Genomic DNA, 23387 nt, shown 5'->3' on the forward strand with positions numbered 1-23387 from the left:
CACCCTTGACACTGCCGCATTTTCTGTGGATAAGCAAGCTTGGGGGCAGTTTGGTCATTATTATTTTCTGGAATATGCTCCCATATCTAAAAAGTTGTTTAATCCGATGCCGAATAACGGAGTGTAAGCAAGGGGCAAATGGTATCTTCAATTGAGAAGGCAAAATCATCATGTTAGATAAGCGAGGTAAAATTGCAATTGGAATTCACGGTAGAACACCAGTTAGTATGAATTGCCTCCCTGGCAACGGCCAACAGTACATCGGCAGCTGTTCACACGCGGCTCACGCAGCTCTGCTCTAACCTATATCCGGTCCATATATGCTTCTCTCGTTTGCTTGGCCAGCCACATTTCATTCACGCAGTTGAAGTGGCAAGCAGTAGGTTCTGTGCACTCCTCATCCCAAAGTCTGGCATGGCTCAGCTCTACCACCTCACCCTCCTCTCCGTCTTCTTCTTCCTGCTCCTCACCGGCCTCGTGGCTGCTGATCTGTCCGGAGGGAAGAAGGTCGGCAAGAAGGTTGGGAAGAAGGTGACGATGACCGTGCGGTACCCGGCTGAAGACTCGGGGGAGAAGATCACGATCTCGTCGCAAAAAAAAAGAAGATCATGATCTCGTCGCACATCGTCGGCGAGGGCGGGGTCGGCGACAGCCACTTCCATCTCGACAGCGACGACTACGAGCCGTATGTCTCTCTGTCTCTCTGTCTCTGTCTCCAACTCATCCTCACAAAGCACACACTCCATGAGTCTTGTGGTTTTGCTTGGTTTAATAAATTTTTAGCTAAGCCTGCGGTCGATCTGCAACATCGTTTTTGTTAGATAATAACGATAAATAAATGAGACAGAGAGACACGGATTTTTACGTGGAAACCCTTGCGGGAGAAAACCACGGACGCACGAAGGCGCAATCACTATGATGGAGGAGTATTACAAGCACGAGACGACAGACCGTCTGAGGTGCGACTACATGGGGTATATAAGAGCGCAATACATGAGAGTCCTTGGAGGACAAGTAAACGAGTTGTACTCGTACGCGTCGACGTCAACGCAAAGGCCCACACCGTTTGTACTACATCTAGTCCAACACGGTACTAGAATTTAAATCATAATTTAACAATCTCCACCTTGATCCAAATTCCCTCCAGTAGTCGAAGAAAGTGAATAACTCCATCCAAATGAGCATAAACACCTTGTGCGTCAAAGTCCATAGGACTAATGAGAAATACCAACTAAGCCTGAGCAAAGCTCAAACTTATTGGTCGGAACTGGCTTTGTCATCATATCAGCAGGATTATCACGAGTACTTATCTTGCATACCTTCAAATCACCTTCAGCAACAACATCTCGAATATAGTGAAATCTAACATCAATGTGCTTTGTCCTCTCATGATACATTGGATTCTTTGTAAGATATATGACACTTTGACTGTCAGAAAATATGGTAGGGCAAGATGAATCTCCACAAAGCTCAGTGTACAAACCTCTCAACCAGATAGCTTCTTTGCATGCCTCAGAAATAGCCATATACTCGGCATCAGTAGTGAAACAAGCCACAATAGACTGCAAAGTTGCTCTCCAACTCACAGCACAACCACCAATGGTGAAAACATAACCTGTGAGCGATCTTCTCTTATCCAAATCACTAGCAAAATCAGAATCAACAAAACCAATAAGTCCATCTCCAGTTTTCCCAAACTTTAAGTAAGCATTAGAAGTACCACGCAGGTATCTGAAAATCCACTGAACTGCTTTCCAATGCTCTTTTCCAGGATTAGCCATGTATCTACTGACAACACTCAATGCATATGATAAATTCGGACGAGAACAAACCATGGCATACATAAGTGAACCAACTGCACTCGGATAGGGCACTCTAGACATGTACTCAATATCTGCATCTGACTTAGGACATAAAGCTGATGACAATTTGAAGTGTGCAGCTAACGGTGTACTCACCGGCTTGGCATTATGCATATTAAAACGACGAAGAACTTTATCAATATATCCCTTCTGACTGAGATGCACTTTTCCAGATGGTCTATCTCTGGATATTTCCATGCCAAGTATTTTCTTTGCTGCACCCAAATCCTTCATCTCAAATTCATTACTCAATTGTTTCTTTAGTTCATCAATATCTGACATACTCTTTGCAGCAATAAGCATATCATCAACATAAAGGAGCAAATAAATAGTTGAACCATTGACAGTTTTCAAATAAACAAAACTATCATAATTAGACCTTTTGAAACCTTGAGAGAGCATAAAGGTGTCAAATCTCTTGTACCACTGTCTCGGGGATTGCTTCAATCCATAAAGAGATTTCTTTAACTTACAAACAAGTTTTTCTTTTCCAGGAATAATAAAACCTTCAGGTTGTTCCATATAAATATCCTCTTCTAATTCTCCATGTAAGAATGCAGTTTTAACATCCAATTGTTCAAGCTCAAGATCATGCATGGCAACAATACTAAGTAAAGTGCGAATAGAGCTATGCTTCACAACAGGAGAAAAGACTTCGTTATAGTCAATACCTGGAATCTGGCTATAACCTTTAGCAACTAACCTTGCTTTATATCTTGTCTCATGATTAGGAGAAACACCTTCTTTCCTCTTGAAAACCCACTTGCAACGAATAGGTTTCTTCTCTCTAGGTAATTTTACTAAATCCCAAGTGCCATTCTTTTCAAGTGATTCCATCTCATCATGCATAGCAGTCATCCACTTATTACTATCACCAGAAATAATAGCCTCGGAATATGAAGAAGGCTCAGCATTACCTTCAATATCCTCTGCAACAGATAAAGCAAAAGAAACAATATTGCACTCTTCAATTAACCTGCCAGGATTATTAATACCCCGTCTAACTCTGTCACGTGCAAGATTCCAACTGGGTGGAACAATAGGCTGATTTGGAGTGGGAGTGACATGTTCATCATCAACGACGGGTTCATCATATGCATAACAATTTCATTACCAGATGTATCACCTGTTTCAATAACATGCTCCACCTGAACAGTAGGCTGCTGAATAGTAGGCTGTTGTTCACTCTCAACGGGAACATTAGTAGATGAAACATCATGTAACATAGCAGATTCATTAAAGATAACATTTCTGCTAATAACAACCTTCTGGGTTTCAGGATTCCACAATTTAAAACCTTTAACACCAGACTTTAACCAAGAAAGATGCACTTAACAGCCCTAGGCTCCAACTTTCCATTATCAACATGAGCATAAGCAGTGCAACCAAAAACTCTCAATTGTGAATAATCAGCAGGTGAACCAGACCATACCTCAATTGGAGTTTTCTTATTAAGAGCAATAGATGGTGAACGATTAATGAGATAACAAGCAGTGGAAGCGGCCTCAGCCCAAAAACGCCTATGCAAACCTGCATTGGACAACATGCAACGGGCTCTGGAAATAATGGTCCTGTTCATACGCTCAGCAACACCGTTTTGTTGAGGAGTATAAGGAACGGTGTAATGTCTGGCAATGCCTTCAGACTTGCAATAATTCTTAAATTGCTTAGAACAGAATTCCATACCATTATCAGTGCGAAGTATCTTTACCTTCTTTTCAGTTTGTCTCTCAATCATAATCTTCCACTCCTTAAATGCTGAGAATGCTTCATATTTATGCTTTAAGAAATAAGGCCAAACTTTTCTCGAATAATCATCAATAATAGTCAGCATGTAACTTGCACCACCTAGTGACTTCTTGCGAGATGGTCCCCATAAATCAGAATGCACATAATCAAGAATACCTTCAGTTGTATGGTTTGAAGTATTGAACTTCACCCTCTTGTGCTTGCCGAAGATACAGTGCTCACAAAATTTCAATTTACCAGGTTCATATCCATCAAGGAGACCTCTCTTGTTTAACTCTGCTAAACCAAGTTCACTCATATGTCCAAGACGCATATGCCAAAGGTTAGCAGCATCACAATCAGAATTCTTTGAAACAACTGGAGTAGCGTTACCTGAAACAGTAGAACCTCGAAGGTAATAAAGACCATTGGTCGAACTTAAGTCACCTTTCATCACAACAAGGGAACCTTTGGTGACCTTCAAAACACTATCTCCACCTGAATATTTGTACCCCTTTGCATCAAGGGCACTCATAGAAATAAGATTTCTCTTCATCTTCGGAATATACCGAACATCTGTCAAAGTTCTGATTATGCCATCGAACATCTTGATTCGAATAGAACCTATGCCTTCAATCTTGCATGGTGAATTATCAAAACCCAAAACGGAACCAGCAGAAGTAGTGGAATCAAAAGTATTAAACCAATCTCTATATGGACACATATGAAAAGTGCATGCAGTGTCAAGTATCCACTCATTATTGGTCTCAGCATATCCAGCAATAACGACAAGAGCATCATCGGAACTATCATCATGAGCAACGTTAGCAGAATGTTCACCTTATTTGTTACCTTTCCTCTTTTCCTTATTCTGCAACTTGAAACACTCTGAGATGTCATGCCCGTCTCTCTTGCAATATCTGCAGTACTTCTTGTCTCTGGATTGTGACCGGCCCCTGTGGCCGTTCTTACTTTTGCCTCTGTTTCCATTATTGGAGTTCTTCTCCTTTGTCCTGCAACAAACAGATAATCCCTCTGCTTGGGATGAACTTGAACCATCATGAGGCACCATTAGTTTCATCTTCTCCTTAGAGTTCAAAGCTTCATAAACTTCATTAAGTGTGAGAGTATCACGACTGTATAATATGGTGTCTCGAAAATTGGTATAAGAACTCGGCAGTGAACAAAGTAACATTAAAGCAGTATCTTCCTCTTCATACTTAACCTCCATTGCAGCTAGATCAGATATGATCTCTTTAAATTCTGAAATATGATTCAAAACATTACCTTCCTCGGGTAACCTGTGCAGGAATAATTTTTGCTTCAGATGCATCTTGCTGGTGAGATCCTTAGTCATGCAAATCCCTTCCAGCTTTAACCATAGAGCAGCGGCAGTTTTCTCGCTCAAAACTTCCTGCAAAATATTATTATGCAAATAAAGTTGAATTTTTGACAAAGCCTTACGATCAATTCTTTTCTCCTCATCAGTCCAGTCCTGAATTCTGTTCTTTCCAAAACTATCCAGTGCTTCATCATAGTCGGACTGTGCCAACAACGCTCGCATCTTGACTTGCCATAGGGTAAACCTTGTATCACGGTCCAGCAGCGAAAGATCGTACTTCATGGATGCCATGAACCGATAAAACTGTGTACACAAAGTAGTACAAGCGGATAGAAAAATTCTTGATAGAATTTCATATGCAGATCAAACGGAATTAGAAATAGTAGCACCTGGTGGCTCACGGGTAGACGCGTAGCAATTTGCAAACCCAAAAAACTGATTTGACTTCACGTCAGGAAGTGGAGTAGTACTACTAGGAATCGATCTGATGATTTGACGTGAATAGGATTAGTACTGGTACTGTGCGTCGGGACTTGGTGTTGTGGATGGGAAGACGTGGTCTCGGTGACACGCGGTTGTAGCAACGTCAGCTTGTAGTGGAATCAATTTCCGGTCAGGAGCGGCAGCTGGAACTTGGCGACTTGCGGCGGCAGCAGCGGAAATCGATCCGGCTTCGGATCGCCTGGTCACGCGCGGGCGACGGCTCGCACGCAACCCTAATCTCTCGTCTCAAAAATCTGTAACTTGGCTCTGTATACCACTTGTTAGATAATAACGATAAATAAATGAGATAGAGAGACACGGATTTTTACGTGAAAATCCTTGCGGGAGAAAACCACGAACGCACGAAGGCGCAATCACTATGATGGAGGAGTATTACAAGCACGAGACGTCAGACCGTCTAAGGTGCGACTACATGGGGTATATAAGAGGGCAATACATGAAAGTCCTTGGAGGACAAGTAAACGAGTTGTACTCGTACGCGTCGACGTCAACGCAAAGGCCCACACCGTTTGTACTACGTCTAGTCCAACACGGTACTAGAATTTAGATCATAATTTAACAATTTTCGCCGTGAAAAACCTTGTCTCGGCCGTGGAGAAGGTAGGAGATCCGCAGGCCTCCCTATCCAAGGTAACGCACATTTTGCCCCTCCCTATCTCATCCATTGGTTGAGATTTCAGAACGCAAATGTAAGCTACTGACCTTTGCCTAATTGTTTCTCAGATGTAGCTTCACGGTGCTCAGTGGGCATTGGAGATGTAGCTCCTCTTTACATTAGGCGCCTTTTACTATTTTGCTGCAGTTCCTTCTGCGTGCAGCAGTGCCCATTCGGCGAGCATGTCCAGTGGGCCTATTATTTAGGCTGTAGTAACGTGGAAGTGTCCAAGGGTCGTCATTTGTGGCTTTCTATTTCTCATGACCCTATTTTTGTATCCTATGAATGTTACTATTGAGCAATAATTTTGATTTACCCCTAAAAGAAGTTGTCTCTGTATATCTTGGATTTTGTAATCTTCCGTGTTCGGGCAAGAAAATATCTTGTTGTTCTTCTGTTTTTTGCTGCTCAATTTCCGTCCGGTGAAGGACCTCTAGTGAGCTTTTCCAGATGGTGATCTACTTAACTGCACGCTTAAGAAAGGAAGTTCTTTCACTTGGCAGAGTTTGTGGAGTGGGATTCAGACATTCAAAAAGGGCCACATTTGGAGAGTTGGAGATGGTACGCAAATAAATATTTGGGATGATCCTTGGGTCCCTAGCAGCCCAAGCAGAATGGTGATGACCCGAAGAGGTAATATTGTTCTCACGAAAGTTTCTGAATTTATTGATATGGAGAACAGATGCTGGGATGAAGAACTAATCCGACAGGTATTCTAGCCTGTTGATGCCAATAGGATATTGAATATTCCTCTCGCTACAGGTATGATGGACGATTTTGTGTCATGGCACTATAACAAAACAGGGATTTTCTCAGTTAAGACGGCATACCATATGGAGTGGGATCACCAACATGGACGAAAGTTGAGACAAACAAATACCACATTGTCTTCAAGTACTAGTCCAGTTTGGCGCACTCTTTGGAAGCTTCAAATACCGGCAAAGATCAAGGTGCATGTTTGGAGAGCTTTGTATGGTGCAATCCCTTGCCGGGGAGTACTGGCCAATCGACATATGATAACAATCTCCGACTGCCCGATATGTGCCACGGACTGCGAGAGTATTTGTCATTCTTTCTTTCGATGCAACAGAGTGCAAGAGATTTGGGCAAAGCTAGGCTTGCTACACACCATAAATGAGCTGTCTGAATCTGAGTTGGAGGGATCTTCGGTCCTTGCTGACCTGATGCTAATGCCAAACGCTGCTGTCCCATCGCTCCTGGGCGTGCCCATGAAGGAGTTGGTTGCTGTGGCGGTTTGGTATATATGGTGGGAACGACGGAGATTCACCCATGGTGAGCCCATTCAGGAACCTGGAAGATCGGCCCAAGTCATTGTGACTCTAACCAAAAACTTCTTGAGGGCAAGGAAGCATGGCGCGGGCAGGATACAGAGACATGGATGGACGAGACCTTCAGATGGATTTGTTAGTCTCAATATTGACGCCTCTTTTGATGCTGATAGTGGCACCGGCGGGACAGGGGCCATCATACGGGACTCAACAGGCTCCTTCGTAGTGGCATCCATGAGCAGTATCCCGTTTGTCCAAGATGCAGCGACGGCCGAGGCTCGGGGCCTTAAGGACGGGCTGGTGCTTGCAAACACCATCGGCTGCAACAAAGTCGAGATCAGGGCGGACTGTATGGAGGTTATCCAGATAATGCAAGGAGGCGGTAACTCCTTAGGACCGGCTGCAGCAATCTATGAGGAATGTACTTTCTTGTGCCGTAATTTTATTTCTGTTAGTTTCAGTCATTGCCCTAGGGAAGCCAATATGGCGGTTGATCTTTTGGCTACTAAGTCGGAGCCCTCGCGAACTATTGTATGGCACCAACAATGTAGCTCTTTTTCCACATGAAATATAAACCGCCATGATGGCTTTTCCCTCAAAAAACAGATTAAATATAGCATAACTGCACAAATGTAAAAAAAGAACAGATGGGAAGGACATAAAAATGCGATTGAGATAGAAAACAGAGGGATACATTAGCTAATAATGCCACGTACGCCAGAAAATAATGCTACGATGACAGAGTCGGCTTATTATTTACATATATCTTATTTTGGATCTTAGGAATCAATTCATTACATTAAAAAATAAAAGAGAGATGTCCGATTAATTCATGGAAAAGCGGGCAGAAGTTATAATAACACACTCACAAGATGTGACATCCGGACTCCACCCGCCCTGCCTCCCCTTCGGCAAGCTCCTGTCAAAGCCTCACCGTGGCGTCCGTGTCTCCGTCTCGGGGTCTGTCTAATCCAATTGGGGTCGAAGCAAAAATGGGTCCCCCACCTACACCTGTCAAGCCTCGAACTCGCTTCCGCTTAGGACGCTACGGCGAGACGCATTGCACCAGCTTTGGCTTGGTCTTACTAGTGTCCCCGTGGCTCGCTGTCGCTTGCCGCGGTGCCCCCATCTCGTCCTTGAGGCTTCGCTCCTCTCCCATCTAAGATCGACTCACACAATTTGTAATTTTAGTCAACTGAGAATTAGCAAAAGCAAAATTCGTTCGGTTATAGAAAATATGAATGAACAAACCTTTTAGCGTGAAACAAATAATTTGTTTCAACTCTGTACCGACGAGCAAACAGAAGTCACATGTATTCAACACACACTTCGATCAGGTGGTGATCGATACTTCTCATGAGGCGGTTGAGGCAGACGCTCCATGCATGAGTTGATCGATCACACCAAAGTTGAGTAGCACCGGTGACTCGTGCATGATCAGTCTGCACAAGGTGTATGCATGGGGTTTTGAATTATGTATGTCTGCTTAAGCATCAATTATACATGACACTTGAAAATCTTCCAAAAGGGCATGAATCGTAAACGGTGTGCATATCACTAGTTGCATTTTATGTTAGACATATCATCATTGTTGTGAAAATTTCACTAAGCGGATATTAAATCACGTCAAAAGCAACAATGAACGGAACCCCCAAAAGAAACATGAAATCAAAAAAGAAAGGTGAGGGGGGGGGGTGTTGATTTAGGCATATGCACAAAGCTGCAGCAAATATCTACGAACTGCAGCAAAGAAATAATTGCGAGAAATCATTTTTTAGGCATATGCACAAAACTGTAGCAAATATCTACGAACTGCAGCAAAGAAATAATTGAGAGAAATTATTATTTTTAGGCATATGCACAAGGCTGCAGCAAATATCTACGAACTGCATGCAGCAAAGAAAGTCTGTTTCCACTTTCAATTGTCAAACAGAAAGCACATGCATTGATTCAACACACACTTACTTTGTCAGACAGAGAATTCGCCTGCACTGCATGCAGCGTCAAACTGTCAGCTAGGCGCCGGTCTTGGGGCAGTTGAGGCGAACGGCTCTATGACCATAAGCTGCTGATGACACCCACGTTGAACTAGCAGTAGCAAGTACTGGTAGCAGCTTGTACTACATGAGCACCCTACAGCAAAGTAGCACAGACAGTTGAGTGGCGCACACTGCGTGAGTGGAAACAAGAACTCAGCTCTGCACCGAGCTAGCTCTTGTACATTAGAAACCTAATCCATTTTTCTTTTTTAATTTTCGAAGGTAAACTCGTAGTTGGGATCCACTGTAGTCTGTAGGGGTAAGAATACCAATGTCTCTAAAACCATATATACTGGCAACTGTACGTACATCAGCAGTAGTTCACACCCGGGTCCTGGTTCACACAACTCTGCTCTTACCTATCCTCCATATATGCATGCTTGGCCGGCCACATTTCGCTCACGCAGTTGAAGTAGCAACCAGGGCAACCAGGCAACCAGTAGGTTCTGTGCACTCCTCAGCCCCAAGTCTGCCATGGCTCGGCTCTACCACCTGACCCTCCTCTCCGTCTTCTTCCTCCTGACCCTCACCGGCCTCGAGACTGCCGATCCCTCCAGAGAGAAGAAGGTGACCATGACCGTCCAGTTTCCGCCTGCCGACTCGCCGCCGGGGGAGAAGATCACGATCTCAACGCACTACATCGACGAGGACGGGGTGGGCGACAGCCACGTCCATCTCGACTGCGACGACCATGAGCCGTATGCCTCTCTCTCCCTCCCTCCTCTCTCTCTCTCTCTCTCTCTCTCTCTCTCTCTCTCTCTCTCTCTCCCTCTCTCTCTCTCTAACCGACTCCGACTCCGACGAGCCGTGTGATTTTTAGCTTGATTTGATTTCTAGCTAATCTTGCGGTTGATCTGCAGCCAGCTTGGTTCCGCCGTAAAACACCTTGTCAGGAGCCTGGAGAAGATACGAGATGAGGAGGCGTCTCTATCCGAGGTAACGTACATTTTGGCCTCCTATCTATCCGTCGATTCATATCTCAGAACGCAATGCAAACTGCTGACATTTGCCTCATTGTTTCTGAGCTGCAGGCCTACGACATGCCCAGTCAGTGGATGCAGGTCCTCTTTCATTTGGTCTCAGGGAAAATCAGGCGCGATTTACTTTATTATCGTAGTATTATGTCTGCAAGGAGCTCCTTCGCTCGTGCCAACAATCACTCGGTGTTGGCAGCTCTATCCACCTCGCACTACTAGACCCAGGCTGAAGAAATCTTCCGCGTTCAGTCTGTTGAGTGCCCATTCCGGGAGCGTATCAGTTATCAGGGGTCGTTATTTAGGTTGTAGTGATGTGGTAGCCTGCACTGTGCAGGGTGCTGGAGTACATCTGCCTTCAGTTATCTCTGTATTATTTGGATTCTGTAGCTTAACATATCTACCGTGTTCGAGAAAGAAAATATGTTCTTGTTCTTCTTTTTCTTTGCGGGAAACGTGTTCTTCTATTCAATTTTCGGATGTTTATTGTGCTGTACAAACTGATTAATATATAAAAAAAGACCACACTCATGGGTAAGGATCGTTACAATACACCCGCAAGCTATGGCATCGTAGCCGACTTGGCTACCAACAAGACCCGTCATCACCAAAAAGTGAAACACCGTCAAGCAGTGTCACTGTCATCGTTTCTCCCTGAGCGAACGACTCCAACTCCACCACAAACGACCGACAAAAAGCCCTCAGAACAAACAATACACGAGAAGGCTAGCGACCTGAACAATCAACCAAATACGTCAAGGACTAGGCCGTTCTGACTCGGACAACAAGTATCACAGGAGAAAGAGCACGCCTGGCACCAACCTGCCCCAAACTACCCATCACCTGGCATCGTTGTCGCCGGGTCACCTCACAATGCTACGGTTTCGACTTCATGCTCAGGGACATGCCGAACATTCGTTGACGAAGGACATGCCGCGACCCTTTGAAATAGGGTTTCCTCCCGCTTTGTAGTACAAAGCAATCATCACCGCATTGCTGGGGCGAACAACACATCAAGCCTAAAGATAAAACAAGAAGAACAAGAGAGAAACAAATGCCAACAACGGCATCTTGACGATACGTGAATGATCCGCCACCGTTGCGCCCTCCGAAGTCATCCCACCACGCACCCAACACTCCGGAGCGCCGCCGCCGCGTACCAAGCAACACCTTCAGGAAGGAGAGCGACGACAACGACGCTGTTGCCCGGACTTGTCCTAGGGATTTCCCCGGCACGCGGAGGAAGAAGGTGAAAGGGGTCACCCGACGTCCTCCAAGGAAAGGTGGCGGTACCCGCAGGCGTCACCGCATTAGAGTCGGACGAGCTGACATGGATTTCTCCCACCCTCCGAACACCACTACCCAATCCCTCTGGAGTCTTCCACCCAGCACGCCACCCGCCTGCCTGCGCCTCCACGGTCTTGAAGCCACCCACGCCGTCTCACCGAGGCCACCACCGCGAGCCTAGAGGACAGAAAATGAGAACGCATGGAGCCGGGGGCGGCAGCACCGCGGCTGAGCGGGAGGGGACAACCTCCACCGCCGTCGCACCAGAGGCCAGTTCCTCCAGCGCCATCGTGGTAGCCGGCACGCTGCAACGCTGACTCCGCTGCCACGCTGCAGCAAGCTGACAACGGCACCGCCACCACCCAAGATCCCGACGCCCCGTCGCCGCCTCCAGGAAGCTACGCCACAGACCAGAGCCGCCGGCCTGCCCCGGCCCAGATGGGGCCCCTTTGGGCCCAGATCTAGGCCGAGCGGGCGCCGCCAGCCGCGCCGTCGCAGAGCTCCGCCGCCAACGACGGTGCCCCATGCCTCCAACCACCGACGCCAGACGGCGAGGCAGCCCGCCGCCGCGCCGCACCATTGCCGCCTGGAAGCACCCCCTGAAGCAGCGGCGCCCCACGCAGGAATCTCCGCGGGAGGCAAAAAGCCGCGGGCCGCTGCCGGCGGCGCCTCCCCGAGACGAGCCCAGCGACGCACGCTGGCGACGGCGGGGAGAGGGAGGGTGGAGGGGAGCGCTGGAGAAAAGGGATGGATGGCGCGGCCGGCCGCCCGCGGGGGACGGACGCGGTCGCGCGAGAGAGGAGCGGGGGGCAGTTCCTTGTGGCGGCTTCCGACAGGCCGCGACCCTGCCATCATGGTTGCCACACAATACACGATGCCACCGGACGTGAGGCAACCACTACCATAGAAACGGGCATTAGACACGCCCCATGGCCACAATAATGTTGGACATCGGAGGCCGTTCTCGGGAAGAAACTTCCTTTAGTACTGAAATCACCACTAATAATTTTGTATTACAGCGGTTATAAGGGGAACTTGATTATTTGCCACCCTTTACTTTGGACTTTGACAATTTGCCACTAGTTAGATGATAATTGATCTGGTGACACTTATTACTTTGTACTTTGATCTTTTGCCACTTTTCAACACAAAAACAATCTATGAAAATAATAGACAGACTAAGTAGACAAAATAGAGGACCATTCTACCCTTGGACCCAAACAGAGCACATCCCGTCCAAAATCACAGCCGCCGCTGCTGTACACACTGCTCCCCTACCGCCGTTGTACCTGCTGCTCCCCTTTGCTGCTCGGTGGCCTTCGCCCTCTCATGCTCCTCCTGCTGCCTCACGCTGCCCCACTGCTCCCTGCGCCCCCTCCTTCCCCCGTTCAAACTCCATGAGCTTCATTATATATCTTCATAAGCTCAAAGTTGAAAAGCATAACGTCGTTGAACTAATGATCCAAATTGCATGAAACCTTCTTAGATTAGTCACACATATATGACTGATTTACTGTAATTTCTTAAAAAAATTCTGACAACTTTTAAATTTCGGTCAAAATGTGGTCAAACTAGTTAAGTTCAAAGTTAAAATGCATTTTGCCATTGAACCAATGATTGAAATTGCATGAAACTTTTCCAAATTAGCTGTACATATATGATTGAATTTCTGTAATTCTTAGAAATTTTTCTGGGTGGTTCAAAAAAAATGTTCAAATTTTCGGCAGCATTTTGGCTCAATTTAGATAGCATTTTGCCTGTTAATTCACTTTTGAAGATTTGTATGCACAAAATAGAAAAATTCAAACATATATTTCCAGATGGACATATTCATACACCATGACACAATATCAAGACAATACAGCGAAATAAAGCATTTAACATGGTCAAACACCATCTACCATAATCTATTCTTGCTGCCATGTTTTACAAGCACAAGGTCATAGTAGTTGCCATGTTACAACCAAAAGCATAAAGAAATAGTTGTTGCTATGCTGCCATGTTACATCCAAAGTAAAGGATGCTAAGTCTGTCATATTACAACCAAAAGTATAGAGAAGATCAAGCACAACACTAGTACTTCCTTCTCTTTGGGGTCAACTTTCTAGCTTTTGAGCTTGAGGCCATGCCGTATGCTACCATGATGTCCTCCATGGTAGGGGTAGGTTTCTGCGACGCCTCATCAGCCAATGCCATGGCCAACATCCTTCTTATCATCGGATTGGGACTTCCTTGGAGACTCTGTGGCATAGTGATCATGTGCCTTGTTGGAGTTACAGCCACATCAAGTTGTGGTGCTGCATGTGTTGCCTCATCAGCCAACGCCGAAGCCAGCATGCTACATGTATAGAGAAATGTAATAAGTGCAAGTTAAAATAGAAATGTAATAAACCAACATTGCTATAGTATGTGGATGTGTTACCTTCTTGTCACTGGATCAGGACTGCCTTGAAGACTTTGTGGCATAGTGATCATGTGCCTATTGGGAGTGACAACTTCATGTTGCTGGGCTGTCACTTCAGGTTCCAGTGCCGAGGCATCATCATCAACTGGATATCTTGGTGCTCTCTTCTTTTTTTTCCTACACATGAACAAGTTAGCACATAGTAAAACAAGTGATGAAATAAATATTGACCATTTACAAGTACCTTGGCCTTGGTCCATTCAACGGATAGGTGGATTGCCTGTGGCCTAAAATGTGGCATCTTCTACATCTATTCCTGCTGCCTAGCCGTTTTGACTCTTTCTTCTTTTTAGGACCACCATCTCCACCTTCAAGGAAGCTCTTGTACCTGTTCTTTCTAGGCCTTCCAACACCTCTTTTCTTGTCTAATGGAGCCTCCATGTCAAATGGAAATAGTACATGTGGCCATTGATACCTATATGTCAATGGCTCAACCTCTCCAGCATATGCTGCCCTAAATTTCTCTAGAGAGAAATAGTCATGCACATAATCCTCCCATCTGGGGTTCCTTCTATCCAGCAAGAAAGCAAGTGCATGCTCACAAGGCTTCCCTGTGTGTTGCCACTCCAAGCACGTGCACTCGCTTTGGTTAGTTTTCAAAACATGTCGCAAGTTGTATTTACTTGTGTCCCTCACCTCACAACTTGCAACTCCAGATTTCCCAACTTTCAAATGTTTAAATCCCCTTGTCCTATTATGAGTCTGTTGGATGATGGCTGGAATAATTTTCCTTTTAGTTTCATTCCAATCTTTCTCCTTTCCTCACGAGTTTCATGACTAGCTCTCTAAGAGTGTCAGCTAGCTCATCAGGAGGAAACTCTTTGTAATCTTTAATCCAACCATTGAAAGACTCGGCAAGGTTATTGTTGATGTAATCACATTTAATGGTGGGGTCAAACATGCATCTCATCCATTTTAAGCTATGGTACCTTGAAAGATATTCATGCACATCAGGTGCTTCTGCTAGGATTTTATTCATGTGGTAGTTAAATACTTGTGGCCTATATGCCCTAGCAGCTGGCCACATTCTGCCAAACACATCTCCCTGGAACTTTTTAGAGAAGTTAGCCATGAGATGCCTAAAACACTCCCTTTGATCTGCATGAGGGAATATTTTTTTGACTGCATTCTCTAAACCTTTACATGCATCTGTGCATATAGCCTGAGGGGAAACATGACCTAATGTCGGTTGAGTTGTGTCATGAACCATGTTCAATTTTCGTCGGTTTCACCATCAATGAATGCAAATGCTAAAAGATACATCCAATTATGCCCATCTAATGATGTATAAGCGGCTAAGTGACCTCTCCATTTACCAGTGAGTGCAGTTCAATTTATACTAAGATATGGTCTACAACTAGCTTTAAAGCCATCATTGCAAGGTTTAAGAGCCATAAAGAATCGGCTAAAGCGAACTATACCATCAACATCTTCATATACACCTCTACAGTGCCGCCTGGGGTTCGCTTCTCAACTTCTGCTTTGAAGTTAAACAAATATTGAAAACATTGCCTCATGCTGCCATAAATCTCTTTATGTGCTATATCTTTGCCTTTCCACACTGTATGATACTCAATTGTAGTGTCATATGTATCTTGCAAATTCTCCAACAACTCTTTGCATCCAATTGTAGGGTCACTTTGTATCATGGGTATGGTCCTCTATGCTACCCATCCTTGAGATGTCATGCTGCTTTTTATCTTACCGGTAGAGGAGCACTTGTGCTTCACGGAAATCTTGGTAACCTGCAATACAATATGAAGCCCATATCAACATAGGTTAAACATAGAAAAAACAACAATAATGACAATGCTTAAAATCCCATCACTACATAGGATAAACATAGAAAAAATAGCAACAATAACAATGCTTAAATAAAAAGGTAGTACCCTTATGCTTTGTCCATCAGCCCTCACTCTGGCTGTAATCCTCCATGGACAACTCTTGGCTCTATATTTGCCAAGATATCTTTTCTTAATAGTCTTATATCCCCAAATATCAATCTCCCTTATAATTCCATATTGTCTGATAGACATCCTAAAATATACAATTGAAGGAAACAAAGCACCAAGATACATCTGTGGGTTTTCTTTGTCATATGCAATCTCCTCATCTGGTGGCACACTACCATCAACAGGAATGGCAGCCTCAATGAAAAGCTCATGGTCCTCCTCATCGGTCATGTAAACTTCATCACTAGGTGGAGAAGGTGGCGCCTCAGGGATTTCCTCATCATTGATACCAAGAAGATCACACATATTCTCTTCAGTTATGGGAATATCGACATCGTTGATACCAAGAAGATCACACATATTGTCTTCTTCAGTTATGGGAGGATCTGTCTCAATCAAGCTCCAGTCTATGAGTGGTTCTTCTTGATTAAGCACGAAGGACTCACATCTCTCACTACTATCAGCCACATCACAAACATTTTGATATTGCATTATGGCCGGATGGTCAACATCATCCGACGTAAACTCCACATCATCAGGAAAAACTCTATATTTACTACCCATTGTTTGTGACATCTGCATTCTACAGATTGGTTAGTTGTCTTTTTGGGAGCACATGAATTTTTCGGAGCAGCTGGTTGTTTGGGAGCAGCTGGCTTTTTCAAAGCACGCGGCTGTTTAGGAGCAGCTGGCTGTTTTGAAGCACGCGACTGTTTCGTAGCTGTCGGTTGTTTGGGAGCCCCCTTCTTTCCTACTTTCTTTGCACTAGGTGTTTCCAATGTAACAACCTCAACTAGAAAAAATGATTTTTTGGCCCCAAAGTCCCAATGATTGCCAACAACGTGCGCTGATAGTTGGTGACCATTAAGTACAAGATCAACTGTGTTTTGAGTGGTGTCTAATCTAAACAGTCTCACCTCTTGGCCTATCCCCATTTTGATATGATGTGTCACAGCTTCGTTGAAGCTAACCCATGACATACCGGAAATGTTAAAATCAAACATAACGTCATGTTTGTCAACAACTTGCTCTCTTCCATCGTCAAGCTTGTAGACGTAATGAGCTACTCTAATAGTTAATGTGAATACCAGCGGCAGCGGAGGCGGCCTACTCGACAATGACCAATAAGGAGCAACATATATGGAGTTAGCGTGTATTTGCTAAAGTACTAGAAAATGAGCACCGAAAAAGCTACTTTGCTTTCTCACCTCGCCTCGGGAACAAACAAGGAGGAAAGTTGAAGCCGTCTACTAGGATGTGGTCACCTCTCTCCGGTTCAGCCATCTTCAACACCTAGCTCATCTAAGTTATGTAGTCTGTAACAGCAAGAAATCAAGCAAAAATCATGAGATGTACACCAGCAAGTAAGCAGTAGTGGCGACAGAAGCAACACACAACATCAGCACATAGTGGAGGCGGTAGCTACAACAAACAACATGAGCACATAGAGGCCGCAATAGAAGCACAAACATGAGAATTTCAGCCCCCGCTCACACAACAACAGCACATGGCGAATTCCAGGTGCAGCAGTGCTCACCGACGCGTGGGGAGCTGGGGGCTCTGCGGGGCGCTGCGTGCTCCCCTTGATGGTCACCCTAACCCTAGGGCACCGCCGAGATGTGCAAGAGAGAAGAGAGGGAGGGAGCGGGAAAGAGGGAGGGAGCGGGAGAGAAAGAGAGACTCACCAGGGTCGCCGCCGCCGTCCAGCAACCGCCATTGTTGCCTTTGACCCTGCGTGCGAGAGACGGAGGGAGGGGATGAGAACAACCGCAACTCCTCTATTCCTGGTCAATCAAGAGGAAGGGTAGATTCGTCCTTTTTTTGTGGGACCCACCTGAGAGAGGGCAAAATATCAAACACCTAGATAAAAAGTGTCACCAGGTCACTTACCATCTAACTAGTGGCAAATTGTTAAAGTCCAAAGTAAAGGGTGGCAAATAATCAAATTCCCCTGGTTATAAAGACCCCAAGTTCACTAGGAAAGTGTCTGTTCATTGGGCATCAATAAGACAACTAGAAAGGTGGTTTTAGAATGACGGGAAAGGTCAAGTCACACAAGATTGGACAGAATATCAGCATACCCGTTATAGTTTGTGGAAACACATAAAAAGGCGGACATTTATAAAGAAGAATACCTGCAAATTCTGTGTGCGAAGTATAACACAACATTCTGTGGAGTAATTGCAGGCTACCAAGTTATGTAGTAGGTCCAGAGAATGCTTATGTTTGGCTCAACGAGTTGATCCAGATCATGTTGATCTAGCCAGAGGCCCAACATGGGAAGTTAGATGATATGAGTGGTATGTAATCAATGGTTACACGATTGCTACGAAAGAAAATGACGGTAGGTCATAGACTCAGAATCCAGGCATTACCCTACAAGCTCTGCTAGGCAATAAGAAAAACAAACATCTATATAATATTTTCATAGATAAGATATGGGAGCTGGACTATGTGGACTCTAGAATTCCATCCTTTTGATGTCAACGGGTTATCAAATATTAAGTTAATTGTAAAGATAATGGTCATACCACTATCAATATCGACAAGGTTGCCTACAAGAATGAGCCATTTGTATTTGCTCAATTTGTTCATCAAGTCTTCTACAACGAGGCATACGAGAAATAAAAGCAGTGCCTTTAAAAGGAAGTATCTTTGGTATGGAAGGAAAAGTCGAAGAGGACGATTATAACTGAGTTGACAATATTGTGTCTACGGTGTCAATATCAACAAACAAGGGTGGTGAAGTACCATCGACAGAGCCTTACATTCACGATGATCATCATGATGATGATGCAATTGTCTAATAGTCTTTTAATATTCCCTTATTTTGAGTTGAGTTGTGTAAGATTATTATTTGCATTGTAGAGTTAGGAATTGAAATGTATATTATTTTTTTGTATTGTATGATTTTGAGTTGAACTATGTTGGTGCATCATACTTGCAGTAATCTTGATAGGGTATCACGCACAGCCGAAAGTACAGACAGGAAGCCACATGAAGCTTTCACCTAGGTTTACTCCCTCACAGTGGAGTTAATACCCTATTCCTGCTTTGTTAATTCTTGGTAATGCCTCGTATGAGGCGGTTATAATGGTATATCATAGGTGTATCGAGACTACAGATTGGATGGTATGAGCTAGCCCTAGCCTCGCATCATAAAGGGGGAACGAGGCCTTGGGTTGTCGGGAGTCCTAGTCCTTTAGGACCGACTTGGGAGGCCGCCGTGATCTTCGGGATCATCTTTCATACCAAGTTGGTGGGGTTTTCGAGAGGAGGGCTACTAGCAAGGTAAGGGATCTAGTCCAAGTTATGGCATGGTGGGTCCCGGTGAAGCCTGGTGGGCTGACTCCTTGTCTTGCGATATACCCCTAGTATGTGGTACCGTATGTACCCCGTAGTTTGTCAAGAACTGCCTGCATCCATGGTGATGTGAAACATCATGCGCCATTTTGGGACTGCTTGGCGAGGTCTTGAAGGGCTCCTGAGGATTCCTAAAAGGCAAAAATTGAGTGTCGTCTCTCCTACAAGGTAAGAGAATGACACGATCTTTAGTGCTTGGAAGCTTGAGGGGGAAGCTGAAGCTAGCCATACGATGCGTCCGACCTCCTAATATGGGTTTGTTGTCCAAGATGGCTTACTTCCGGAGAGCCCGTTTCAGTGAAACCATGACACATCATGAATCGTTGAGTGATGTCATCATGAACATAAGGCCTGAATGCGCCATGCCCAGTCTGGCGGCTTGGTCCTTGCATGGAGAAGCAATGTACCCAACATAATCGAGTCTGGAATAGTCAAGCGTGCGGTGCGAGGTAGTGTGTCCCCCAGCGGAGGTCGCATCCCATCGCCTTCCGCATTTAAATGGCCTCCAATACTTTGGTAGCAATATATAACCAATTTAGCATACCCTGAGTTTGCTGGGAAAGTGTCCATTCGTTGGGTACCAATATGAGGGGAAAGTGCTACGTTGGTCACCATTTTGAGGTAGTGGGTTGTCACTTGAAGCGTTTAGAGGGGAAGGGTTATTGCTGGGCCATTTCAAAGGTGGGTTGTCGCTGGGCAGCAATTTTTGCGTGAGGGTTGTTGCTACCCTCTTTGTAGGTGAATGGAACGTATGTACTACCTATGTTCTTATTTACTCTCCATTAGTTGTTTAGGTGAATCAATGATGAATTTAATGGTACTGTTTTGGTATTGGGGATGTTAATAAATTTTTCTATGAAGTTGGTTAAATTTTACAAATATTTACTTATTGCAAAGTTAACATGCAGAGTAAATAAAAAAAAGGAGATATTGTATTAATTATTTAATTATGATGTACACATAATTTGCTGTAATAGTAGGGTATAAATGGGTACTTCTGTTCTGTTGTAAAAATGGGTCAAGAGTTAGGATGTACACCAAGAACCGTGTGAGCAATGCTTACATCGATGGGTTGACATTTTTTTGAAAACATCCGATCGAGATAGATTGAGAAGGAAAGTGAAATGGATATGGTGCCTATGTTCGTGTTTGAAGTGTGAAAATATGTGTTTGAATCTCATTGACTCTGAAAAAATATAGAACTTCGAACATCTCACACCTCTACTGAAGCATTGTAATTCAAATGAAATATAATTGTGTAGTTATTGTTTTAATTAGGTCAGCTATTCTTGCATCAAGATGAGCACAGGCATACTCACACCGCTGGTATTTGTTTGACGGTTGAGTAGCGAACAATGCGTGGCTGGCCATACAAAGTCACGCGTAGTGCACCCAGCTCGATCAGTGGAGTACTTTGGGTATCCTCGCCTTTCATCTGACCGGGAGTCCACACATGCATGGATCGATGGAGCAAGAGACCCTGCTTGGCACTGATATTGTTGGCTATGCCCAGGGAGAAAGAAGTAGGCTTAGAGCATCTCCAACCGTTGGTCCCCCAGGACGCATAAAAATCGGCCCCTGAGGGCGAGCCGACGATACGTTCGGCGTTGGGGGGGGAGCGGTTTTGCGTCCAGTCGTCGCCCCCAGGCATCGATGTTGGCTCACTTTTGAAGCCCCATTTCGGCGAAAAGGGCCCATATGGGCGAGAATAGGCCATATTCGGTGTGGTTCGCCGTGGCGGGGCGTTCGATTATCAACATAAATAATTTTTCATCACAGAAAAATCAAATATTTCAACAAAATAGTACAACAAAAATAGTTCAATACAAATTATGTAGTTCAACAAATAAAAACTCATATTTCATCACACGTCGCGCCCGGCGTCACCCTTGAGTCTCCATAGGTGCTCTATCAGATCTTGCTGCAGTTGATGATGCACCTGTGGGTCTCGGATCTCCTGCCGCATACTGAGGTAGGCAGTCTAGTTTGCCGGTAGCTGATGATCAACTTGGGCAAGAGGACCCTGCCTGTGGTATGGTTCAGTGTCAAACACTGCCTCTTCCTGCTCGCTCTCAATGATCATGTTGTGCAAGATGACACAGCAGGTCATGATCTCCGACATTTGATCTTTCGACCAGGTCTGAGCGGGGTACCGGACAACAGCAAATCGAGATTGGAGCACAGCAAATGCCCGCTCGACATCCTTCCTGCAAGCCTCCTGAATCTTCACAAACCAGACGTTATTGCCTCCAGGCACAGGTTTTTGATGGTCTTCACAAATGTCGACCATTTCGGATAGATGCCATCAGCTAGATAGTACCCCTTGTTGTAGTGCCGCCCATTGATCTCGAAGTTCACCGAAGGAGAATGACCTTCAACAAGCTTGGCAAAGACAGGAGAGCACTGCAGCACGTTCATGTCATTGTGAGTTCCTGGCATACCAAAGAAGGAGTGCCAAATCCAGAAGTCCTGTGTGGCCACCGCCTTAAGTACCACACTTCAACCGCCTTTGGCGCCTTTGTACATCCCCTGCCAAGCAAATGGGCAATTCTTCTATTCACTACTAGAGAAAAGCCTAGCAGCAGCGCGGGTTTTGTCCCTCTCAGTAGCGCGGGTACCGGCGCTACTAATAAGGCGCTACAACTAACTTATAGCAGTAGCGCCTGTTGACCAGCGCTACTGCTACACATGAATATCTGCAGCGCTCTTTAGAAAAGGACGCTACTGATATTATCTGCAGCGCTGTTTACAGGGAAGCGCTACTGGTAAGGCGGCGTTACTGCTAAATCCCCCCCCCCTCGCTACTACTAGTTTTATTAGTTTTTTTCCTGCATATTTGTTTTTTATTTGTTTTGTATTTGAATAGGCTTTATACAATAATCTTTAGCATATCATCCACATACAAATGTAATCATAGCATATACATACAATTAGTCTCATCAAATCATGTCATCATCATAATCATCATCCAACACAAAGTGGTCTCTCGTCATCAATCTCGAAAATAGCGATACAAGTCTCGATTACTTGCAAATACATCGTCATCCATCTAAACAATGATATACGCGAGAATAGCTATCACTTTGAGTACATGAGTTTGTATCCCTCTCTCGCATTAGCATGAACCTAAACTAACTACTGCGTGTCGCTCGGAAACCGAAAACCGGTACACCTGGGCCTGACACTCCGGCCACTTGTCGTATATATACTCTTGGCGTAGCACTTCTTCGCCATCTATGATCTATGCACCTGCATCGTCACATGAGTCGATGATATGCAACATATATAGTTTAGCAACAGAAAGAGACAGACTTGACAAAAATAGAAAGAACATATCATAAGCATAAATAACAAAGTTCATCGTACCCAAAATGCCCTAACTAGAGTGATCTTCGCTAGTCGAGGAGGAGGACGGTTTAATTACATCACAAGTAAAGTTTCATTGCGCATAACTCAAAGTTTTGTCATACAGAAAGTATGGACTAAACAGACACATTGTCATATATCGACAATCACTCCAACATGCCGTGCCATCCATCGAGGTCAGGGAGATAGTCCCCGAGCTCAGTGAAAGGCTTCAGGTCGAAACGCTGAGAGGCTATCCATGTTCGGACGTCTTCCCGCGACATTTGTCCTTCTGCGTAGAACATCCCTGTTTTTCCGACGACCTCATTCATGATGATTTGGGCAAGTTCACGCTGGATGTTATAGAACTTAGCTCGAAGTCGATGATCCTCGATATCTCCTATGTCCTTTGCCCATTGCAGAATATGGGCATCGCCAGATCTAGGTGACATGTGAAGGTTCTGGTGATCCCGTCTGTACTCCAGCATGTGGTGTAGGACATAGAATCCATCATTAAGAGAATCGTTCGGTTGCTGGATGCAGCAGAAGTCGGTCTTATGGCTGAAGGCGGCCCTGCCGCCCC

The 23387-nt window shown here is 44.9% G+C and overlaps 1 protein-coding gene and 1 pseudogene across 1 annotated transcript; both read left to right on the plus strand.

The window, feature by feature from the left end:
* Positions 1-414: 414 nt before the first annotated feature.
* LOC119350187 lies at positions 415-6165 on the plus strand (annotated as a pseudogene).
* Positions 6166-9837: 3672 nt separating this feature from the next.
* LOC119301913 lies at positions 9838-10775 on the plus strand. The gene is made up of 3 exons (XM_037578908.1): positions 9838-10117; positions 10280-10355; positions 10451-10775. The coding sequence occupies exons 1-3, from the start codon at positions 9894-9896 to the stop codon at positions 10613-10615; spliced, it is 465 nt and encodes a 154-aa protein (XP_037434805.1). The 5' UTR covers positions 9838-9893; the 3' UTR covers positions 10616-10775.
* The last annotated feature ends 12612 nt before the right edge of the window (positions 10776-23387 follow it).

The sequence above is a fragment of the Triticum dicoccoides genome, chromosome 1B (genome assembly GCF_002162155.2).
Source record: "Triticum dicoccoides isolate Atlit2015 ecotype Zavitan chromosome 1B, WEW_v2.0, whole genome shotgun sequence".
NCBI lineage: Eukaryota > Viridiplantae > Streptophyta > Magnoliopsida > Poales > Poaceae > Triticum > Triticum dicoccoides.

Excerpts from the sequence above, each read along its gene's own strand:
- LOC119301913 (XM_037578908.1), top strand. The coding sequence starts at position 9,894 with ATGGCTCGGCTCTACCACCTGACCCTCCTCTCCGTCTTCTTCCTCCTG. Across the intron at positions 10,118-10,279 it reads GACTGCGACGACCATGAGCC|CCAGCTTGGTTCCGCCGTAA; the intron begins GTATGCCTCTCT and ends GTTGATCTGCAG. Across the intron at positions 10,356-10,450 it reads AGGAGGCGTCTCTATCCGAG|GCCTACGACATGCCCAGTCA; the intron begins GTAACGTACATT and ends TCTGAGCTGCAG.